The following is a 24735-nucleotide window of genomic DNA, read 5'->3' as shown; positions in this document are numbered from 1 at the left end:
TATAGCTCAGCGAGATATATGGCACCGGAGTCATGTTTGTGAGGATGTTAGTATAACGTTCACCTGTCTCACTTAACTAATCTTTACACCTAGCCGTAGGGCGGCCAAGGAAGCGTCTCTGGCTCGGGTGGACACTAAGTCTCCCTGCACGGATCGGGACAGAACTGTTCAACACGTGGAGCACAGAGAGAGAGAGAGAGAGAGAGAGAGAGAACGAACAGGAACATACAGTGAGCATCAAATGCATTGAAGATCAGCCTAGTCTTCTCGTATGGATCCTCTGCTGACAACTTCCTCCCCATGAGAGACACAAATGGCTCCAAAGGGACCCCTTTCAGAGAGAGAGAGAGAGAGAGAGAGAGAGAACTAGGTTTATTACAAAGCCCTCCTCAGAAGTGCCTGTACTTCCTTTACATGGCAGTCATCTGAAAGCACTGTGTTTAAAGGAGTAATACATCTCCCTCTTGCCTGCAGGGTAGTCATTTTTTCTCTCATTGCTGTTATTGAGATGAAAAAGTAGGCTGGTGGGCCCTAGACAGCATTCTCTGGAAATACCAAACACACACGGGGCTTCGAAGAGCAGTTCTGGGTGGGCTGCTTTGACAGTAATGTGTGTGAGACCAGGGAGAGAAGCCTTTTGGGATGGAGGGTAATTAATTAAGAGATACAAGGCCAAGCAAGATGGATCTGATGTATTGTAAATCACAGCAAAACTAAATTAACAAATTAACAAAATGGTAGAAAGGCACCTTCTACCTGAAATCCAACTGACAGGGGAGGGGGGGTTACCTAAGGAGATGGAGAAGGGCTCTGTTGAAGTAATGACTGAAATAACTGCCAAAGCCCATCTTTTCCTAGACTATACTGCTTCTAACATTGAAAGAATTAGGACAGTCATAGCCTCTGGAGCTTTTAGGGACATCACACAGGAAAGTAGAAATCACTACCCCAATCCTTTAGACACAGACTTTTTATAAATGAACATTTGAGAATATAATGATCTATATTTTACTCAAAATAGCATATCTAATCAGCACAAGATGATGGATTTGTCCTCTTGTCTTGTAAAGAGCTTGCTTCTTTACATGCATCTCCTCCTCCTTCACACACACACACGCACGCACGCACACATAGCCTTCCCTACACCAGGCAGAGTGTTTGGCAGCAAATGAAGGCGGGAGCTTTGTGTGGGCTTCTTTAAAAATCCCTGCTCTCTCCCTCTCTCTCTCTCTCTCTCTCTCTCTCTCTCTCTCCCCCTCTCTCTCTCTCCATCTTTCTATCTCTGTGTCTCTCTCTCTCCATCTCTCTCTCTCTCTCTCTCTCTCCCCATCTTTCTATCTCTGTGTGTGTCTCTCTCTCTCTCCCCATCTCTCCCTCTCCCTCTCTCCATCTTTCTCTCTCTGCTGTCGAGGGAGGCCAGTGGAGGGTTGATTGCCATTCTCTCAGCTACAGAACCCGTCCGTCACGGGGAGGTGTCAGCCGGGTGGCCTCGGCTCCTCTGCTCCGCCTCTCCCCCTCTCCTCTCTATCCTTCTTGCTTCTCCTCTCCTTTTCTTCTCCACAGTAGTGTGACTCACCCAGCAGCCCCCAACGATGCTGCTCTGTCACTTTACACACGCGGAAACGCGCGCGCAGGCACGCACACATCTCACTGTTATCACATAGAAATCAATCCTTAAATAATTGGACTGTGACAATTTCTGTTGTTTTGACACTGTAGTCCAGAGTGCTGGGTTTGAAATGAACAACAATGTTAAAGGGCAAAATGCCAGTTTTAATTAGACAGCAGTGATATGTACATCGTGTTATGCACATAAGAATCACCATCTATTTCAAACATAGGAACCCGTCAGCAGTTGGAGAACTGGCTGCTCAACTGTTCCTTGGACAGCTGTGTGTTTCATTTGTTAAAGCACCAGAAAGCTAACAAAAGAGATGAAGTTGAGTCATGGTGTGGTAGTTTGAGCTGTTACCTTTATACTATAGAAAGGTGACCTGGTATACTATAGCATAACAACAAGAAACAACAAGAAAAGTGACCTGGTATACTATAGCATAACAACATTCTCTGCTATACACTCATTTTGCAATTCTAAAACACACTTTTTGCAAAACACCAAACAAGTTTCCACATTAGACACATTCAAAACAAAAATACCAGTGTTTCTTTTGAAAAACAGTGCCATACAAAAGCCACATCCATTTACCAATTACCCAAACCCAGTCCTCATAGGTGGAAACGCTTATGGCTAATTGGCACACTTAGAAATTAAAGCCTAAGTATTATAAAAAAGAGGCCACAGGTTAGAGATCTCGGTTTGGATATCAGTGGAGGCCAAGTCTGGACAGAGAGGATGAGGATGAGGATGAGCAAGTGAGTTTTGTGATTTGCAGCACACAGTACACCTTTGTGGTTTGTGTGCACACATACCTGCTATGCGTGTGTAGTATTGTGTGGATTATTTGGTTTTGTGGACTGTGCATAGAGATTTTCAGTCAAAAGTGAGTTTTTCTCTGCTAGTGTCAGGTTTTGAGAATAGTTCGTATGGTGAAGAGCTTTGAGGTTTCAGTTTTGGGAAACGTGATGTTTGAAGAAACGTGTATAGCCAGTCAGAAAAAAAAAACAACTGTAAACCACTTGGAATACTATACACAGTAGGTCTGTGGGCACACAAACCACAATGTTCTACTCTGGGCTGCAAAACATAGCTCACTCTATCAAAGTATAAGACCTCAAAAACAGCCACTAAATAAGCCATTTACAGTATTTACATTCATGTAACTGTTCACAAATCTACCCATAAAATGTGGTGAGTCACAAACTTCTGAACTGCTGTATTACAGTAAACAAAACAGGGAAATGCAATATTGCAGCAGTACTGTTTATGTTTACATAAATAAAGAAAAAACAAGAATACTTAATCCACAAGAACTGCTCAACTGTCTTTGTAAATATCTTTCACTGCCTCTTCCTCTGGTCTTTCTTGTTCCATTTTTTTTTTGTTTTGTCTTTGTAAAGTTTGGCTTTTTCTTGACTCACTGTGTAAATTTATATGCCCCATGCAATTAGGAAATGTGAGTAAATAATTATGATGTACTGTGTTCTCGCATGTGGGATGATGGTTTAGTTCATTAACATACTGGGTTTTGATTAGTGACTCCAGTGATTAGGATAATGAGACAGGTGTGCTCCCAATAAGGACTGAATAGTTTGCTAAGAAGTGTGTGCAGACTTTTAGCTAAATCAGCGCTGCAGAACTGCAAACTATATTGAAGCAATAAGATTGTGCTCATAGTTCTGAAGAAATATTGTATGATTATGGGATTTTAGCATAAAAACTCGACTTAATTGTTAAAGTGTGCATTCAAACAAGAAAAACTGTAGGAATGGAAGATATGAAGCAATACAAATCATGGGTCTTCGCTGCGGACCAACGCAGCCCGCTGTAAACTTGCGTCGTCTGGGACAAAAACAAACCTGGACTGTTGCGGGCCGCCCCCTGGTGACGGGAAATAACTACGTTGTGCAGTGTTGTAGGGCCCCAGAGTGATGTGATGCATGATACCATTCTAGCTAATAGCTGCACACATTGTGATATTGCCCCCATGTTGCTCAGAGACACTGGCAATGCTACTTGCTGAGACTTGCTACAGACTATATGGTCAACCAAAATGGACCAGATCTCATCCATGATGGTTGGTCTTCCTCATCCTCTCTCTCCAGTATTGGCCTCCACTGATATCCAAAGCAAGATCTCTAACCTGTGGCCTCTTTTTTATAATGCTTGGGTTCTGATTTCTAAGTGTGCAAATTAGCCATAAGCGTTTCCACCTATGAGGACTGGGTTTGGGTAATTGGTAAATGGATGTGGCTTTTGAATGGCACCATTTTTTAAAGGTATTTTTGTTTTGAATGACATGTCTAATGTAGAAAATTGTTTGGGGTTTTGCAAAAAGTATGTTTTAGAATTGCAAAATGAGTGTATAGCAAAGAATGTTATGGTATAGTATACCAGGTCAGCCAATAGATTAGTTACAAGAGTTGGTGGTTTCAATAATTGTCACAAGTACCAGTCTGTGTGTCTTAGCAATTGCAATAAACTGTACATTTTGACAAATTAGCCACAGTTTCAGAAATTTTGCCTAAGCATTGGTAAAACATGAGGACCAAAGAAGTGTTATAACAATCAGGTAGCCATGAGGCAAAACAATTTGATTCAGTCAGAGGTATCGCTAAAACATCAAGGGTAGAAAAATCAGCCATTTGTTAAAATAGTTGAGAAGCAACAGCATAGACACTGAGTGTACACTTTCATTTTTCATGACTAGACTACTGTAATGCACTGTGGATTTCCAAAAACCACAATACACCGACTGCAGCTTGTCCGGAACGCTGCAGCCAGACTATTACCATGGACAAGAAACAGAGAGCGCATCATACCTGCTTTAGTATCACAACACTAGCTGCCTGTATCTTTTAGAGTCAACTTTAAACTGTTTTTTCTTTTACTTTTAAAGGTGTAGCGTCTTCATGCATTTTAGAAGGCCTGACAGACTATGCTCCCATACTGGAGTTAAGATCAACAGAGGCTGGACTGTTAAATATACCTGGAATGAAAAAGAAAATGACTGATAATGATAGTATATCCAGTAATAATAAGTTGGATTTATATAATGCCTTTCACAAAACCACAAGGTCGCTTAAAAATCCAAGGAACTGTGTCGGTGTCCAAAAATACCATAAAATGAAGAATGCATCACAGTTTTTGCCAAAAGGTGTAAACTACCGGTAAACCTCCAAAAGAATAATACCTAATCTTAACCTGTACCAGAGTTGGCACAGGAATGGGAAAACTGGAGAAAAAAATAAACTCTTCGTGTTACTAAGAATACCAGCTGATTTGTAAAACATGGTGGTGTGGGCCTGTGTGCCTGCCACTGGCTCACGTGTCTTTAACGTGACTGCACATGGCTGCAGCAAGATGAATCCTGCAGTGAACAGAAGCGTATGAGGGCAAGCTACCTTACAGCAGGACAACAACCCAAAACGTGAAAACAACACGGTGAAATGTTCCTCGCCTGTGAATGAACTTGCACTTCACTTAGTGAAAACAAGACTGAGGAGGCTCATGAAAATAACTGCACCAGAGGCCTGCCAGAGCATCACCATGGAAGATGGCCAACATCTGGTGATATTTATGGGTCAGAGTCTCCAGGCAGCCATTGGCTGGAAGGGATTTGCAACCGAGTACTAAACATGACAGTTTTATTCAAGATTATGTTCCTTTGTTCAATATCTGTCCAGTTATGGTACTTGAAATGGAGAGACCATATAGAAATTTCTATATAATTCAGGCAAAACAATGTAAATGCCTTAAAAGTTGACAGTCTTGTTGGTTCACTCATTCAGTCATCGATTCAAGTCTTATGTGGTGACGCAAAACAACTTGCCAACTACACAGTATGTATTACAGTATATGTAGCTATACACAGCTATGGCTATACCCAATTATAACCCTAACTAATCTCAGTAACTGAAAGGAAATATTTAGGCTATTTTAGCTTTTCCAATAAAATTGTATCATTTAGTGTTTAAAAAAAATTTCATAGTCAAAAAAAAAAAAAAAATCCCAATCTCAACAAATTCCAATAAGTTTTTCAATTATTGCAAAGATATTTGGTCCCCTTAGGGAGTTAAACACAACCATACACTCACATACACAAACAAATAGATGCATACACACTCACATACACGCAGCGGCTTTGTAGTCTTGTATGCATCTGTACCCTTTAAAGTGATGGCCATCTTTGATCTGTACCCATCCCCCCAGACTGTCCCTGTGCTCCAGCTGTTCAGATCAGTGGGACATACACAATATTTTAGTACTGCTGCTGACGTTGATGAGGCTGCAATATAAATGAGATGGGCATTTTCCCCTTCCCAGGTTCCTCTGTATGCAGAGCTCCTGATCAGATCAGCTGGCCTGCTTTGGCAAGCCTCGCATTTGTTCGGGCGTTATGGAATTATGTCTCGAGATGGCTCCTCAAACAAGGGCCACGGTAAATAACTCCGTCAGAAACACGCAGCCTGGATGGAGTCTAGGTTTGGACGAGCATCTCTTTGCGTCCTGCCTTTTGACATCAGACACGTCGTTACTTTGAGATTTTAAGAAGTCAAAATTTCAAAAGGGTTTAAAGACCTGGCTTGGAATCCTGTAACAGGTCTGTTACAACGGCAACTACTGCTTCCCAGCAACAATATTCACACTAAACATATAATATGTATATTTGGTATGTCTATTCATAAACACCAAGTGCATGCTGGGGTGAGTTTAGCAATTCGTGTATTAAAGAGGCTTTCATGGAGCAGTAAACAGAAATTTCCGATAAATCGTCATCACTCGATTTCTGCTGGGGTGGGCCAAGGAAAGCCAACCACTTTTACAGCCAGACCGGCAGCGAGGCAAGTCATGTGATCAGTAGCAATCTAGCAATATGCACTTCCGTTGAAAAATGCAATAATGTTGCTTATTGCTCATTTGAACAGATTTGAACAGCAGAACAGAACTGTAGATTGCATGTAAATTGAAAAGAGGGGGGGAAGCCAAAGCGCTAAAATGAAAGCGCCACAGTCATACCGATAAGCATTCCAGCCTACCTCACAGCACAACTGTGTCAGGATATAGAGGCAGCTTATGGAGCCTTGCTTTTTTATTTACTTTTCCGTCTTTAATTTCATTACTCGAGAGAAAGATAAGGAAAATGCATGAGAAAAAGAGACAGAGGAAGGACCAAGTGGGCTAGCCAGGTGGCAGCACATTGGTGTATGGCTCCAACAGTGGTCTCCATTCTCGGTGAGAGCCAGAGGGAACCCGCTGCTGAGTTTAGACGAGCCTGCCACATTAGTACCAACAACACACTCTTTCCTACCATCACTAATTCAGTAATCACAAAATTTGTAAGGGGGCAATTTAGTTCCCCATTTGCTCTGAGCAAGATTTAATGGTGGAATATTTCATCACACCAAGCATGCCACTTTAACTAGATTATCTTGTGCCTTCCTACAGGGCAGTATACAAAAGCGATTTGCTCATGGTGTAAAACAAGAGACAAATTACTTACTAATCTAGGTCTTCAGCCATTTAATGTCTCCCCTTAAAAATGTCTTGCCAACTGTCTTTTCTTCTGTGTTCCTGTCTGTCAAATGCACTGTAAAAGCCTGTATGTGTTTTATGCCAAAATTATTTTGTGCCTTTTGTGGGGAGTTCTTTCATTTCTGTAAATGTGTGAAACGATTACATGAATTCAAGTCAAGCTCCCTTTCCTTTCATTTTGCTTGAGTGCTTTAAAACATGGCTTTTTCTATCAAAAACAGGAGAAAATTCTGCACATCACACTCATGCTCAACATCGGCGAGGGCTCCGGAGCTGCCTCAGCCGGCAGTGAGTCACTGCGATGAGTCGTAACGGTATGATGAACAGGGCATGAAAACGGAATGACGGCTCAAATAATAGACGTATACCTCCGAAAAAGCAATTTGAGGTGTAAATCAGGGCACAGAAATAGATTCAAGAATAAATGGCAATTAAAAAAATTGGTCTGCTAGAACTACTCTTTTTTTCCTGACAGTTCATTCACAACGATTAATTCAAATATTTCAGTAATTGCCAGTACACATCTCTGACATGTCTACGATCTCTCATATAACTGTAATGTGAAAGGTCTATGTACACCTATAAACTGGCACTGTTGATATAACAATCTTACCTGTGCTGTTTAGTGCAGCACCAGTTTCCATCATTATATTTGTTTCTGACTGAAAAACAAACAAACCAATAAACAAACTATTAATAATATAGATAGATAGATAGATAGATAGATAGATAGATAGATAGATAGATAGATAGATAGATAGATAGATAGATAGATAGATAGATAGATAGATAGAACAATGTACAGGTTGGCTGAACAGTTATATAGGCAAGATCACGCTTGAAAAGCTCCTTATTGAAACCAGTGACAGATAATTATTACACAGTACACTGACGGAAAAGGGCTCGCGACAAACACCACGTTTTAATCTATACAATGTCGCCCTCCAGAGGTTGAAACAGGGTTACCTTTGAGGGTTTGTATCCAAACAGCATAACGACTGCTATCTTCAAATCTTCTCTAGACAAATAACCTTTTTTCCCCATATCACATAGAGAGAAAACCTGGGTATCAGGAAAAGAAATGGCTGCTCACAGTAGCAGTCACATATTTGATATACAACTTTATGATCCATAGCATTTCCATCTGGTCTGTCCTTTTGTCCATTTCTATTAATGTTTTTTTTTTTTCAGTTAGATAACGTAACCTTTGTTAAGTGAAAAATGAAAATTGGACATATAAACGGGTAAAATATTCTATTTAGCCTTCTTTTTAGGAGTAACGAAATTGTCTTGTCCTATTTATTTTGTCTCTTCAGAGCCCGGATAGCTCAGTCGGTAGAGCATCAGACTTTTAATCTGAGGGTCCAGGGTTCAAGTCCCTGTTCGGGCGAAACATTTTCTGACAATTTAAAAGTACGCTAGTTATTTGTCTTGTTACTTTCTCTTGATTAAGAAATACGAGGATCTAACAGGATATATCTGATTACAAGTTACTAACTGGCTAGTTAGCTAGCAATCTCGTTGGTATTCATAAAGTGCGAACACGATGAATGTCAAAATTTGCTTACCGAAACAAATCGTTTTCTGTCAATATCAGTTATTTTTTTATCACTCATACAATAAGAAGCACCACTTCGAAAAGACATTTTCAACAATACCAAAAGCTATTTACTGGTATTTCGCGATAAGATAGCTAAGGTAACAACCCAAGCCAGCTTGTATGTTTTTATAGGATTTACATGGTAACCACTACTTTAACATGATAGGCTAAAGTTACATGATGTGTCAGAATCAGCAAAGGTGGTTGGTTGGGTAAATCAAATCAGCTTCGCTAACTAGCTACGTAGCTAGCTAGCCAGTCTACTACAGCAATAAGAGTTTTTCGTCACAACAGTCAGAGACCAAAATACAAAAAAATGCTGAGAAAGGGGTATTACTTCCGCACACAACTAGTTAGAAATAGTTTCATATAGTAGTTACATGTTCTGAAATATAATTCAAATTATGATTATATCTAAGGCTTTTATGCATTTTGTGGTACAAGTGAAATGAAAGTACTTTTATTTTGAAGAGTGATACCAGTAAGGCGCTTTCACTTATTTTTAAACAGAAGAATGAACAATGGATGAGTTTAAAACAAATTAGCTTCTGCTAACTATGCGAGTTCGCTTTTTTGTACGGCCCGAGGTTTTTTGATATAGCTGCATTCACTCATTGTTAGGTGATTTCCACTTTTGTGACACTTTCTTACATTTACACTCAAAATACATTTAATCTACAAAACTCTCCCCGTCAGAGTAAGTCACTATCGTTGGCTAACTGAACATTTTTGTTCTTGTTGTTAAAGTTAAGAAATAATGTATTCTGCACCTGAGACCTTGTAAAATGATATTCAAGGATGAATATGGGTTGCTGAAGCAAGCTCCGGATAAACTCGGCAGTTAGCTACTGCAGCTAGTTAGCGTTGCTTTGTGGCAGCTCTAGCTGGCTAGGTAGTTTAAACTAGATAATCAATTAACGTTATTCGTTTACACGGACGCTTTAAGGCTGTATAGTTAGCTAGCAAGGCGAAGAACATTGTGTATTTGAAGGCCCTATTGCCAGTGTAGTTGCTAGCTTGCTATGGAAACAAGTTCCATACCCTTTCTGAGGGCTCTTTTGGTTTTAAAAACATCCATTGCATGTGCTGTGAACGGAACGGATAAACATTTAACTACAAAACCCAGAAGGACTTGTGCTTATTAATCACATAGCTGGCGAATAGCTACTAAACTGTAAGGGAATGCTGCATCGTTTTTCAAGACGAGAAGCATCCAATTCTAGTTTGTACTCTGTTCTCCAGCCTGGCTAACAAGGCTGGCATGGCCAAGTTCTGTTTATATCTGGGGAGGCCATGGAAGACATTGGAGGTGGTTTTATAAAATACCCTTTGCTTTTGTTTAGCAGTATGTACAGGGGCTTTATTCTCGTGGAATATGGGAATACTGTGAAGAACTACAGGGTGCACCTAGGCAAAATGGCCCTGTATTCTTTAGCAATTATATGCAGAGCAGTCTTTTTTTTTTAACCTATTCTGGGTTGCACAGGTATTATGTATGTATGAATTAATGTATTTATTTAGGATTTTGCAATTGTCCTGTTAGGTGTCTATATGCCCTGCTGACAGGCTTTGACCTTTTGATTTACATGGTTCTGGTTTTCAAATTTGTGTCTTTGTTTTTATATATATATATATATATATATATATATATATATATATACTATAAAACTATGCACATAAAACTATATGGCCTTTTTGAGATTTTGTTAGTTTCCTCCTGCTTTGAAGACTTGAATATAAACAAGCTGATTGTCAAATTACTTTGATATTACAGCTGCCACATCTCTCTTATAGGCAAAATAAGCTTAACCTGACTTACAGAGGGTAGGTGAAGACCCTAGTTATAAATTATGTGCAGCCATCGGCACGCTGAAGAACATTTTATCAGCATGTAAGGTTAGTTTGTTGCAGGGATGAAATACATGGAGAAATAATTAAGTGCTTCGCGTATTAGCATATTTATTTGATAGTAAGCGCCCAGAGGTTAACGCGTTGCCTAGCATTGATAGTATTAAAGTGCGAGTGGAGACTATGAATATCGGTAGGTTAGATGGGGTGATATGCAGGATTGGAAATTGCTGGCGGATGTAGGTTTAAAAAATAAATAAACAAACAAACTGCAGGTCCCAGAGTGTATTGCACTGATTATGCTGAGGCTGGACATGGTATTGTACTAGTTATTTTCTAAAGTTAGCAATTCCATTTGAGGATGCAGTGGATGAAGCTTTTGAGAGGAAGAAGCTGGAGTACACAGACTTGGTGGCTGAGGTCAGAGAACGCGGTGGCAGACACATATAAGACCAGTAGAGATGGGGGGGGGGGACTTAGGATTTGTGCTAAGTCTGCCACATCCTTGCTTGTGCGGTTCAGCTTTAGAGGCTGTAAAATAAGGGTAGCTGTGAAGGAGTTATCAGAAGTTGCTGACAGGGCTAGTCAGTGCTTGTGGATAAGGAGAGCACAGACTAGTTGGGGAAATGCTCTATAAACATGGAACATGGAGGACTGGGTAGGTGAGTGGGGTTGTGTGTCATTGTGTAACATGGTAGGTCCAGATGGAACTGCGAGTACTGAGCATTTATTAACGGTGCCGGTGGCTTTAGTCACCGTGGAGGCCAGTGTGGATCTGCAGTGCTGGAAAATGCTTGGTGGTGTACTGGGTAAAATCCAAGTTGAACTGGTGGCACTGAGTGCATTAACCATGCCAATGGGGCTGAGTGTTGTCTTAGTTGTTGGAGAGGCTAATATGGATTTTATGAGTTAGGAAGTGACTGTGTGGAGGCAGCACTGTTGTGAGTGTTATTGGTGTAGAGCGTAAAGCCCATAAGGTGGGTGGGGCTGCGATGCCAGACCTCACTGTTGAGCCTTCTGGAGGTGTCATGGGCTTAATTCAGCTAAACACAGATTAATTCAGATAAACACAGACTAATGTCTATCTGATGACCCCTGAGAAGACCTTGTGATGTGGTTGCGGGTAGGAATGGCCTGGGCCCTATGTGAAGCTCTAATGGATTGGCACAGGATATTTGATGTCTTATCATGCGTGTAATTACAGTTACCACTTACCTAGGTGCCTTTGTAACTTTGATTTAGTTCCTTCAAAGTGAAGTTTTTTCCCCCCATTGCATTGTATTGCATGCTGCTGACTACTAGGACCATAAAATGACTACTATTGCTTCTTGTTTCCACAGTAGAACAGAATGTCCCAGGAGAGTCAGCATGGCAAGTGGACACTGTCTGATAGTGATGACGACGATAACCTAATACCCCCGACACCCCCAAAGGATACAAATAAGGCAAACGTAAAGCCAGAGCAGAAAGCCAATGCAGTTAATACTGTTTTAAACCTAAAGCCCAAATCTGAGCCCAACAGAGAAAACAATGTCAAGTTTCAACCATCCCTTAAAACCGAAAACATATCTGTCCCTCACATGGGTTCTGAGGCCAGACAAGCAGCTCACTTTAATGAGAGCGATCCAGTAAAATATGAAAACAGTCCTTCACATGAGGTTAAAAGGAAGCGAGAACCAGATGAGGGAGGTTGGAACCTCTCAAGCAGTGATGAAGAAGCTCCTTCATCTGCCCCAAAAGTGAAACCTAAACAGTCAAGATCGAGTCCCCCACGGAAAAAGACACAGGACACTCGGCCACCGAGCCCCCATGGGGTTTCGTACTATAAAGAGGAGCCCAGTGATTTTTTTGAGGCGGACTTATCTGCAATGAATAACAGTTACCGCTTTTATTTAAACAAAGTCAGTGGCATAGACAAAAAGTACAACACTGGAGCTTTGCATATCAAAGGTAAACAAATAAACAATAGTTTTGGCTTTCTGACTGCTAGGATTTGTAGAATACACACATGCACAAAGAGGTATGTGAAAGTCTGTACATGTTTCTTTTCAATATATTAAAATGTAGTTATTTTTTTCCTCTCTGATTTTGAAATTAGAAATACTGTCTCCTATGTTTGGCACATTGAAGGAATCTGTCCAGGTAAGTCAGTGTATTCCAGACTAAGGTATGTGGAGGCGCTCGTAATTGTTGTCTTGGCTTACCATTTCTGTCTTCACAGTTCAACTACTGCTTTGATATTCCATGGATGGTGCAACAGTATCCACCAGAATTTAGGTAATCAGCCAGTCTGTGTTGTTGTGTGTGGTTTCCTCCAGTTTAATGCCAGTTTTTGATGAAATTATGCATTCAGTGGTGATGTTTTTGTGAAATATCCCTCATAGATAAGTACCCTGCCTGACCACTACATTAACATCCATCTTCTATAAGCTTTCCTCAGTGATGAGTTCACTTTCCGCTCTAGACTGTCTGTACCTTTGCATTTCATATCAGCTGCTGCATCCTTATGACTGTTTGGATATAGTGTCCTTTGTGGAATTATTTCTGTTTGTCGATTGTTACCAATGAATAACATGCACAGAGAATGTCAGGGCTGTGTGTTTGTGCCTACAAACTCCGAAATGCATTTCCACTTGGAATGGAATACAGACAGATTACAGATTCACTTGGGTGTAGTTCAGGCTTGAACCGGATTTCATCAGGAAGCCAGTTCCAAATGGCAATGTCAAAGAAATAAGGCTTTAGTTCTATTGATCTTTAGTTGGCGGTTTTGTTGCATGACTTCTACAATGTTGTACTGCTATGCTTATATGTGCTTTCTACTCATGGCCTGTTCTTGTGCTTTGTTTTAGGACAAAGCCTGTTGTTATTGTCCACGGGGAGAAGCGAGAGTCGAAGGCTCGGTTAATCCAACAGGCTCAACCATATAGCCATATTCGCTTCTGTCAGGTTCTGCCTTGTTCTGACTTGCTTGTTGTGTTGCCTCTGAACACTGTTTTACAACACACCATCACTTTGAAAGATGTAATATTCTTGTCTCCACTTGGGGGCAGTCAACTGCTTTAGTGTAAACCCTCATATCAAATTTGATATAATGATTATAAATATCATGCCTATAAAAGTTTATTTCTGTTTCTGCAGAATTGTTAATTGTATTCTGTCAAACTGAACCTCTCTCATCAGGCCAAGCTGGATATTGCCTTTGGCACTCATCATACGTAAGTGCTTTAATTTCATTGTTTTCTTCTTCTCTTTCTTAAAAAAGTTCAGTCATCTGACCTTTATCATGACCTCAGGTATAAATCATGTTCAGGCGCATTTGATCTGTAGCCGTCATACAGCAGAGGCATATTGCCCTTTACAGATGTGGGCGTAGTTCTCATTACAAGTGTTGCACTTCACATGCTACTCACCAAAATACCGCTGTGCCACTACAGCTGCATTGTACTTTTACACTTTATAAGCTCACACTTTCACCAGTGCGCAGGAGCAGGTTAATGTAACATGCACAGAACGTAGGACGCAAAAAGCTGTTGTGAGTGAAAACGGCAGTGTAAGGAAATGCAAGCAGTAATGGGGGTAGCACGGGAATAGCGCTGGAGGGCCGAGACAGAACAGCCGGCAGGTTTGCCAGATGGTAGAGAGAGAAACAGTTGCAGACTGCAGTGGCTGGAGGCCTTGGTTCCGCCGAGGACCAACGGCAGCGTTCGGTAGATCAGCTCAGATCAGAGAGAGAAGCATTCTGTCTACCTCTAAGAAGTCTTAAGCGAGTTTAACCCTCTGCTTAAAGACAGGGTTCAGCTGGTGTCATTCAGCGAGTTTGGACCACACGTTAAACATGAACCCTGCTGAATATTAATGCGCTACATTTCTATTCAGCCGGATTTTCTGTTGGAAGGTTCCACATGTTTTATTCAGGAACAGAGTGGGAGCATGCACTGAAGAACTGAACAGGTTTTATTCCCTCTTATGAGAGCTCCTATTGCCCAGCTCTTAATGAAATAAATAAAACGTTAATGTTTCTCGCACACCTGCGTCCAGCTGCTGAGAGCAGATCTTTTCTCAAATGGATTCTACCTGTTCGTCACTGGTGCATGTAGATGTATTTTATTTCAGTGTGCTCTAAACAGTTTGCAGAACAGAACCCCGTCCCCCAACAGTATGTGATGACTCATACCTATTTTTGTATAATTATTCATATTGAGAAAAATAGAATATGGTATTGACGGGCCAGTGATAATTATATCTTTAAATATTCAACGCTAACAGTAATATGCAAAGATGAGGGCATGAAGAGTACTGTTGTATCGTGACTGTTTTTCAAAATCCACTCCCAGTCTGAAGGCTGCATCTCATTTTCAGGAAGATGATGCTACTGTGGTACGAGGAGGGATTCAGGGTCATTATTCTGACATCAAACCTGATCCGGGCTGACTGGTACCAGAAGACTCAGGGGTAGGGCTGACCAGCATCTGTTCCGCACAGCCCTATCGAATGCTTACAAACGAGTGGTTATAGGAGTAAATGTGCTTTGTCATACGCGAGAACACAGTCTGTACTGATTTTCTCTTTCTGCTTTTGAAGTTTTGTTCTTAGATTGCATAAAAAGGCACTTTCTTTCATATCTGGCAGTTCTGCATTCACTAGACTGAAACATTTTTGGTCAGTTGCCATGACAACACACTGAGCAGATGATTTCAGGAAATTGAAATGAAGCTGATTTCTTCCAAATAGTTTTTTTTTTTTTTTTTTTACACACGCAGAGCTTTGCAGATCTGAATTAATCGATTCTGTTCTTGTGAACTCTGTCCAAACTCTTACTAGTCAGTTACCGAGAGAATAAGGTTTGTAAGAGCATGATGGATTTGTCTAGAATAATTTGATTCAATTAACTGAAGAACATGGTTTTAGTATTATTTTAACTCCTCTGATTAATGTTAAAATGTATTCATGCATTGCAAAATTTGCAGTCTTGCAATAGTTTGTGTAAGAGATGAAAGGATAATGCTAGTTTATTGAAAGCATATTATTTTTGCCACAATTTAATAGTTCCTTGTTCTCTTTGAAAGATATTTGAACAGTGTTCAGTGTATTGTTTGTGTCTAACCTCTAAAGTGATGCACAGGAATTTATAGAATTTATAGAATGTATCTAATGTATACATCAAATATACATATATGAGACGTATACATCAAAGTGTCATCCTCAAACAGTTTCATCAGTTACTAGCCAGACAAGCTCCAGTTGATCCAGTGGAATAACGGTTATTCTTTTTGTACTTTGTGTCCAGCTTGCCCTCTTCTGACCCCACACCTTTGATGTGTTCAGTGTCCAGCCTGTCCTCTTCTGACCCCACATCCTTCATGTGTTCAGTGTCCAGCCTGTCCTCTTCTGACCCCACAGCCTTCATGTGTTCAGTGTCCAGCCTGTCCTCTTCTGACCCCACATCCTTCATGTGTTCATTGTCCAGCTTGCCCTCTTCTGACCCCTCACCTTTGATGTGTTTAGTGTCCAGCCTGTCCTCTTCTTGACCCCACACCTTTGATGTGTTCAGTGTCCGGCCTGTCCTCTTCTGACCCCACATCCTTCATGTGTTCAGTGTCCAGCCTGTCCTCTTCTGACCCCACATCCTTCATGTGTTCAGTGTCCAGCCTGTCCTTTTCTGACCCCACATCCTTCATGTGTTCAGTGTCCAGCCTGTCCTCTTCTGACCCCACATCCTTCATGTGTTCAGTGTCCAGCCTGTCCTCTTCTGACCCCACATCCTTCATGTGTTCAGTGTCCAGCCTGTCCTCTTCTGACCCCACATCCTTCATGTGTTCAGTGTCCAGCCTGTCCTCTTCTGACCCCACATCCTTCATGTGTTCAGTGTCCGGCCTGTCCTCTTCTGACCCCACATCCTTCATGTGTTCAGTGTCCAGCCTGTCCTCTTCTGACCCCACATCCTTCATGTGTTCAGTGTCCAGCCTGTCCTCTTCTGACCCCACATCCTTCATGTGTTCAGTGTCCGGCCTGTCCTTTTCTGACCCCACAGCCTTCATGTGTTCAGTGTCCGGCCTGTCCTCTTCTGACCCCACAGCCTTCATGTGTTCAGTGTCCGGCCTGTCCTCTTCTGACCCCACATCCTTCATGTGTTCAGTGTCCGGCCTGTCCTCTTCTGACCCCACATCCTTCATGTGTTCAGTGTCCGGCCTGTCCTCTTCTGACCCCACATCCTTCATGTGTTCAGTGTCCGGCCTGTCCTCTTCTGACCCCACATCCTTCATGTGTTCAGTGTCCGGCCTGTCCTCTTCTGACCCCACATCCTTCGTGTTCAGTGTCCAGCCTGTCCTCTTCTGACCCCACATCCTTCATGTGTTCAGTGTCCATCCTGTCCTCTTCTGACCCCACATCCTTCATGTGTTCAGTGCGAGTTGCAGTGCACAGTGCTTGCCTGAATGCCCCATCTCTCTCATCTTCACGCACTGCACACAAGACACATACAATGAATCTCATTAACGTCCTGCTGTTCCCCCATCAGTTTGCATCTGATCCCACGCGTCTTTTCATTATTCCAGCCTTGGTGGGTCTCTCGTTGACATCCACATAGCTGTCAGTTTCTCCCGCAGGTCCACTGTAAAAGAGCTTTTCTGCTTTCTTTCTGATAGTGCTCCAAGGCCGTATTGATCTGATCTGAAAACGCCACAGGGAATTGCTGTAATAAGTCTGAAGTCCCCATTCAGCTCCAGTTATGAGTAGTTTTGCTTTTCAAAATGAAGTATAGCATGCTGGGCTTTTTTAATACCTCAAACATTAAATAATGTTCATTTGGGCCTGCGCATTAACTCTGCCTGTTGTTGACATACATGCTGAACAAGTAGAACATCCCACCCACTGTTAAAGTGTTTTAAGAAAAAACAGTTTATAGCCATGTAGTACAACAGGTCTCTGGGATTTCAGTATGATTTACCTGTCATCACTATCTTCAACTTGCATTGATGTATATGCTAACAATATAATCAGCACAATTTTAATCGCACAAATGAGCATGCACACATCACAAACTAGTAACAGTGGTTTTAATATCTCTTTAGATAAGGTGCCAATTTTCCAAAAGTTTGACAATGCAATATAACATTTTATGCATACCTTTTGGTAAGAGATTATTTCATACCCATCTTGTCCCAACAGTTGTAATGGGTACGTGCCAACATCAAAACTGTAATGAGATTTTCTAAATATTTTCTAAATATTCTTGCCCATTAACTTCCATTGAGAAGTCTTTAAAAAAAGTTATTGTTATTTACTGTCAGCATCATAGGTTTCTATGGCACCTACTATAATACCCACAACTCTCGTCCTCTCCCAAGTAATCAGAGGTGTGCCTGAGAATGCAGTGTCAGTCCATAAGGACAGGAGGGGGTCCAGAATACCCTTGCCAAGTCTGACCTGTCAGCTCTGAATTGTGAATCAATTCTTAGGCTCTCAGGATGCTTGACAGCAGTGTAAGGTCACCGTGTTTTAGAATGTTTTTTCCTCTAATGACTTTTAAAGCAGCAGCTTTCATTTTTAACAAAAACTCAGCATTAGGTGCTTTGGCATTTCAGGATTTAGGAAGTTTCCATTTTCCTTGTATGAAATGTACTGTTTATACTGCTATGGCTATAAAACTAGTATCAGTAAAACTGTTTATTACTCTCACATGTTGCTGTCATGCACAATAATGGCATTTATTTAAGTGACCACTAAACATGCACTCTGTTTCCCCAGACTATGGATGAGTCCTCTGTACCCCAGGTTACCTGAGGGAAGCCCAGAGACAGCGGGGGAGTCTCCTACGCATTTCAAACGGGACCTGCTGGAATACCTGAGGGCATACCGAGCCCCTGAGCTGGCTGAGTGGATCGATCGCATCAAAGAACACGACCTGTCCGAAACCAGGTGAAAAGATCTATTCTGGTTTATTCCAGCTAGGTGGGCTAGCCAGTCATTTATAGTCACTGTTTTAATTGGCTCTTTTATTTTGAAGGATCTACTTGATTGGTTCCACTCCAGGAAGGTTCCAGGGACCCGACATGGAGAAGTGGGGTCACCTAAAATTGCGGAAGGTTAGAGTGTGTGAATGTCTATAATCACAAGATGCTTTGCTGGCATGAAGGAACAATAGCTGGAGAAGAAAGCAGAGCTCACAAATCAAATGCATAGTATTTCCTTATCATGGAAAATCAAATATTTCTTGTTTTTATGACAGGTTAGTAATACATTAAGACATTAAGTTATACGTAGCATCTACATGAAGCTTTATTTTTTTTCACCCTGTCTGCTATTATTATAGAAAACAAATTTTCTTATATTTCTAATATTTAATGAAGTATTGCCAATAAGGAGTTCACTGAAGTATAGCTTTTAAGACTGCATGATGTCTGATTTTACCCAAACTCATTATATATAAAGATTTTTTTTTTTTTCTCATCTACAAACCTAATGACTTTTAGCATTCAGTTTTAACATTTCACATTAACATTCTCCTGATGTAGCATGTACATTAATTTACTCCAGCATTTCATTTTGGAACAGGTACAGGCTGTCTCATTACACTCATTATTAAGACTTGATGCTTATGTAACTTTAACACTCCCACTGTACAGACTTAAGTCTTATAAAATAGGATGTCCAAAACCACTTAAAGATATAAAGAGTATTTTCCCTAAATTTTGGGACTTTAACAGAGAGGTTATTACTTAGTATGGATTGGTATGGAGTTCTCTGGTGAGTAAAAAGTGAAGGGTTGAGCTTTTTTGCCTCATTTATGACAGCAGTGCTTCCTGGTTTAATGTCATTTGAAGATATGGGCAGCTATGTGACTGGCAGCAAATTTGTAGTATGTGTGTTTGCAATGGCAGGAAATTTGGTTCACTGGATTTTATAGTGTAGTTCTTGGAAAACTGGAGGATTTTCCTGGCAGGTCATGGAAAACCAAAACTATATTTGAGTGGTGACTCTCTATCCACTATGCTTCTCTGCTTTCTGAGATTTGAGTTCTTCAGCTCTGGTCTGATGCTGTCTCTGCACAAAGTAGCACATGGGCAGAGAGCAGAAGGGTTGCTCACCACTCAAGGCCAGTCTCTAGGGGGGGTTGATGAGACCAGACCAATGCTTTTACTCTGAAAAGTGACAGCAGAACTTGGACGTTGGTGACTAGTATTCCGGGCTCGTACTTTTCTAAAGACATTCCTTTGATACAAAGTTATGAAAGTCTTCCACGCAGATCATTCACGAAGGAGCGGACATGATGATTCTTGGTATGGGAAGTGGAATTGTGTGGCTGCACATCTTCTAGTTTCATAGTCGACCCCCTGCCTCTCTCCCTTTAGTTGCTGAGTGAAAACGCATGTCCGGTACAGAATATGGAAAAGTGGCCTGTGATTGGTCAGTTCTCCAGCATTGGCTCTATGGGCCTTGATAAGACCAAATGGCTTGCAGCAGAGTTCCAGCGCACACTGACGACACTGGGGAAGGCTGGGAACTCGTTAGGCAGTGCAGAGACACCGCTGCTTCTGGTAAGTGTTGCATAAGGTCTTAGCAGACCACGTCCCACTAATACAACTGTTTCTGCCTTTGCTCCTTAGCATAGGCTGCCGTGTGCATGCCTGGAGAAGTGTTAAGATAAACCTAGAACGTTCCTCTCCCTCTCCAACCTTGCCAGTCTTTTGGATAGGTGAGCATTTAGTTGTTTCTGTTGATTTTAAGTACAGCGAGGTCAGGCAGAATTAAACGTATGCCTAAGGCAACTTGAATTTTCAAAAGGGCTGGATTTTTTCCTTTGGATTTTTTTAAAATCCATATCACATTTTTCCACTATCCAGACAACAGTTATATTTGTATTTACGGCATTTTTGCTGACACTTTTATCCAAAGCGACTTAAGTTACAATTATGACTAATTCTTGAGCAATTGAGGCTTAAGGGCCATAGTGGCAACATGGCAATGGTGAGGCTTGAATTGGCAATCTTCTGATTACAAGACGAGTACATCATGATATACCAAAAAGTATTTAATTATTTAATTATACTATTTAATATAGTATTTTATTGTTGTTGTTGTTGTTATTATTGTTATTATTATTATTATTATTATTATTATTATTATTATTATTATTAAGAAATCTCAGTATAAATTACAGAGATGGAAGTGGCTGTTAGATGTACACATTTCCAGTGCACAATTTAATTCAGCATTATCTGTTATTATGCAATTTTGAACCAGCAGCATCTTCAATGCCAAATGTTGATATTTAATAAAGTCACTATAAGCGGTTAATAATGCAGGGTTGTTCCCTGAAGAAGAGACCTGAGATAAAACACGTGCAATATGGGCTATCATGCCCTTGCCTGTCTGTCTGAAGATTTATTATGTCTGACCTTTATTCACATCAGTCTCAATCCTCATGTTTATAAACCCTTAGTTGTAAGCATCTCTTCCCAGTTCCAAATACCTCTCAAAAAACACTTTTCACTGAGCTCAAAGGTGAGGCAAGGCAGCCTGTGTGGTACCTTGCTCCTCTTCTTCAGGGAACAGTGGTTATATACATAACCCTACGTTCCCTTTTAGTCGATTTGTTCAGTACAACATGTTTAGTTAGGGATTTGTGGTATACCCAACAGGCACTGAACCCCTGACCCTGAGGACAGAACAGAGAGGAGCTACCGAAGCCACATCAATAAAAGCACACAAACGTATTTGGTGAAGCCCAGCTAGCAGCTGCCAAAATGTCTCCTACAGAAACACCCTTAAACAGAGCCCACAACACAGCCATTCCTCTAGTGGAATGTGCCCATACTTTTTCAGGCAACTCCAGGCCCTTGCTGCTGCAAGCCAATGAAAGCTTCCACAACGCAGTGAAGGAGGTGGCCTGCCACAGGCTGGATCAGCAAAACAAGCGAACAGCTGGTCACATGTCCAGAAGGCCTGGGCCACAAGGAGCCTGATTATTTCTGCACACCACAGTTTTGTAGGCCAGTGGTTGAACCATTAGTATGACGCAGAGTCTGCAAAATCAGCTCCACAGGAGAGCTCTGCCCACGGGTGTGCTAGTGCATTAGCACCCTGGGACACTGATACTGCAGTTTACTTCAGGACGCCATTAGCTTGGTTGTAAAGTCTGGGAATGCAGGGAGACGATGATTAATCGCCATTGGGACGGGGTGGCAGAACAGGACAACTGACACTGCTCCCATATTGACTGACAAATTTAGTACTTATTGTAAGGTATTGTTTATGTTGTTTAACACACTCTAGCACTTATTGTGGACTTTATGTATTTTGTACTTCTAGGTATCAGCATTGATTCCTGTATTTTGCAGTATTCTAATTCATTGGTATGTTGAACTCTACCCTACTGTACTGTACTAGGATATTCTGAGTAAATGACAAAGCACTTTTTTTAAGTCGCTCTGGATGAGAGCGTCTGCTAAACGCCATAAATGTAAACATGGCAAACCTCAACTTTTGAAAAGGGAGCGGCGAGGGCCATTTGACTTCTAACTTGAGTTCCGTGCTGCGACAGAGAAATGAATGGGGTGTAATGCTCTTCATGCTTCCCCCCTGACCAGCTGCGGATGGCTGATGAAGCTTCAGCTCATCCTAGTCGACATCAGACCGAACATGATAGCACCCTCCAAGGTCGAGCAGCAGCATCATCATCATCAAAGATGAATCTCGCCACCGACGCAGGGCCGAGAGGTGGGCAGGGCACCTGGCAATTTCAGTTTTCACATTTTCCACAAATGCTCCATATCTCAGGCCATTTGAAACCGGACTCCCTGTCGGATTCCACTGCAGACCAGGGCCTAAGGTCTTCTTTCTAACCCGAGAAGTTGTTTGCAAGCCCATTTTAGGTAACTGTTCGTGAAGCTAAACAAGCTAGTTCAGAGACTGACAAAGTGACAGTAGAAAATGTAGACAATTAGAATTGTAAACTGAGTTAATGGTTGTTAAGCGGACTAACAATTGATTGGGTAAGAGAGAGGTGAGGTGTTCTTAGCTCGGTGAAGAGCGTAAGAACTGACGAAAGATGCTTGTGAGGAAGGGTTATAAGCATGTGGGAGACTTGATCCACTATCATCACGAAGCATCATCACCACAATATATGTGTTGTGCGAGTGAATCAATTGACTGGGAATTTGGGTTTAAACATTAACAGATTACTTGCATGTAGCAGAATTAACTTACATCTGCTAGAAGTGTCACTCCTCTGAGGCGATTGGCAAGTAAATACCAAAGTATGTGATGCAAGTTAATGCTTTCTTTCAAGTGCTTCCATGCTTGAGAAACAGTATGAAAACTAATTTCCACACGATTTGAGGAATATTTACTGACATGTCAATTAGCATAGTATGAAAATAATTTGGGTATATTTTTACAGATCATGATGTAGCAAAAAAAAAAAAAAAGGCAGAATCTTTTCTGAAATGGGAGCATAGGAATGTTGCTGGTTCAAGCCCCACCACTGTCAAGTTGCCACTGTTGGGCCCCTGAGCAAGACCCTTAACCCTCAACTGCTCAAGTTGTACTCAGTCATAATTGTAAGTCGCTTTGGATAAAGGGGTCAGCTAAACGGCATAAATGTAAATGTAAAATGACTGTCGTGGTGGATTCAGACAGGACTAAAGTCACAGAGGAATGTGTGTAATAAATACATTACCCCCATTTTACAACGTATTGATCATTTTATGTTTATGCATTTTAAAGAATGAAGTACATTGAGTAAGACATGTTAAGCATGTTAATTAGTGCGTCGTTAATTAATCCGTCGTGTCACGGGTAAATCATCACAAAATTTGTAAGCATACAAGGCAGAATGCATCTGGAGATGAGTGACATTTTTGGAGCAATTCCATAATCATTATTCATTACACAGATTAGAGTTTAAAAGATGGGCATGAAAGCAGACAACATAATGAAAACAGAAACCAAACAAAAGTCACAAACTGAAAGAGATAACAAGAAACAAACCTGACAGCACAGAGAGGCTTGCAACACACAAACTGCGATGTTGCTCTCTCGGTGTTCCCTAGTTTGGTCAGTTGTTCTGTAAGGTGGGCAGGATGTATTTGCAGAGATGAGTCACGTTTAATTTGGGCAAATCCATATTCAGAAGTCTTGGCGCAATCTGTGGTCAAAGTACCAGAATGAAACGTAGCCAGAAGACATGCAAAAAAACAAACCCAAACATAAGACAAAGAACATAAAAGAAAAATACTGAGATCATGATGCAAACTCAGAAAAAACAACAAAATGCACAAGGAGAGAGCCACAATCTCTGCCTAAGCAGCTGCAACCAGTACGGGGTAAGGATACACCAGACAAGAGACAAGGGGAAAGAAACCAAAAAGGAACCAAATCAAAACGTGGCGCACAGCACCATGGGAGCCACCATGTGGAGGAGGAATCCTTGACACAGATGTTGCAGTTAACACAAACAAAAATAGTTTCATTTCACTTTATTTTCTGACCTTTCTCAAACATTTGCTGCCATTTTTGCCTTAAACTGGTGCAGGTATAAGAAATCCTATGGCTGGAAGCTAAAGCACCCAGAAAAAAAAAATTGGGTTGTAATTATCAGCCAAAGTGAACCAAAGTGACAACAATAAAATCCTTATCAGCAAATAATATTGGCCTCGCATATATCGTGCACATCTATTTTTGTTTTCTCTCCCTTTTCTCGAATCACAAATGAGCAGCGTTTCTGTGTTTGCTAGATGCAGTTGTTTGTTTTTGTGTTTGTGATGTTGCGAGCAGGGCTGTTTCTGACTCTGCATTTAGGTGTTTATCAGGGTGTTCGCAGTATGGCAAAATCCAAATCATGACACTTTAATACTGGTATACTGCCCAGCCCTACTTATTGCCCCCAATGAATGCTTTCACTACAGCTGTTTTATTTCTTTCATAAATGCCGTTATGCCCCTAAGTGGAACAGCAAAGAAAATATCATTTATCTACAGAAATCAAAATGAAACACCTTTCTCTGCCCGTGAGCATTTTTCTTATGAGAATTCAGCTGGCTGTTTTTATTGGAAAGCAGAACTGTACCTTTCCCTTCCTTCCAAGAGACGGAGCAGCTAACTAGACATCTGCATGGCCGCATGCCAGAGTC

At 41.2% G+C, this 24735-nt stretch overlaps 2 protein-coding genes and 1 non-coding gene across 5 annotated transcripts in view; 2 read left to right on the top strand and 1 right to left on the bottom strand.

The window, feature by feature from the left end:
- The window catches only part of efcab11 (EF-hand calcium binding domain 11), a 35712-nt gene extending 26826 nt beyond the window's left edge, over positions 1-8886 (bottom strand). The window contains exons 1-4 of the mRNA XM_027001428.2: positions 8722-8886; positions 8120-8215; positions 7767-7815; positions 230-331 (exon numbers count right to left, since the gene is read on the bottom strand). Of these exons, the coding sequence (XP_026857229.1) occupies positions 230-331; positions 7767-7815; positions 8120-8215; positions 8722-8799 (325 nt within the window). The 5' untranslated portion in view covers positions 8800-8886. The remainder of the gene's footprint in view (positions 1-229; positions 332-7766; positions 7816-8119; positions 8216-8721) is intronic.
- Positions 8471-8543, top strand: trnak-uuu. Its single transcript has one exon. It is a non-coding gene; the product is annotated as a tRNA-Lys (tRNA).
- A 362-nt stretch (positions 8887-9248) lies between the features above and the next one.
- tdp1 (tyrosyl-DNA phosphodiesterase 1) overlaps positions 9249-24735 on the top strand; it is a 37516-nt gene continuing 22029 nt past the window's right edge. The window contains exons 1-10 of one of the 3 annotated variants that reach the window (XM_027001517.2): positions 9249-9374; positions 11942-12551; positions 12700-12743; positions 12823-12878; positions 13454-13550; positions 13785-13819; positions 14964-15056; positions 18351-18521; positions 18610-18688; positions 19955-20140. In XM_027001517.2, the coding sequence (XP_026857318.2) occupies positions 11951-12551; positions 12700-12743; positions 12823-12878; positions 13454-13550; positions 13785-13819; positions 14964-15056; positions 18351-18521; positions 18610-18688; positions 19955-20140 (1362 nt within the window). In that variant the 5' untranslated portion in view covers positions 9249-9374; positions 11942-11950. Of the gene's footprint in view, positions 9451-11941; positions 12552-12699; positions 12744-12822; positions 12879-13453; positions 13551-13784; positions 13820-14963; positions 15057-18350; positions 18522-18609; positions 18689-19954; positions 20141-24735 lie in introns of all 3 variants that reach the window. The other 2 variants (XM_027001518.2, XM_027001516.2) reach the window with 2 other exon arrangements.

Source organism: Electrophorus electricus, chromosome 13 (genome assembly GCF_013358815.1).
Source record: "Electrophorus electricus isolate fEleEle1 chromosome 13, fEleEle1.pri, whole genome shotgun sequence".
Classification (NCBI taxonomy): Eukaryota; Metazoa; Chordata; class Actinopteri; order Gymnotiformes; family Gymnotidae; genus Electrophorus; species Electrophorus electricus.
Note: the sequence above shows the minus strand (reverse complement) of the source record. Positions and strands in the feature narration are given on the sequence as shown.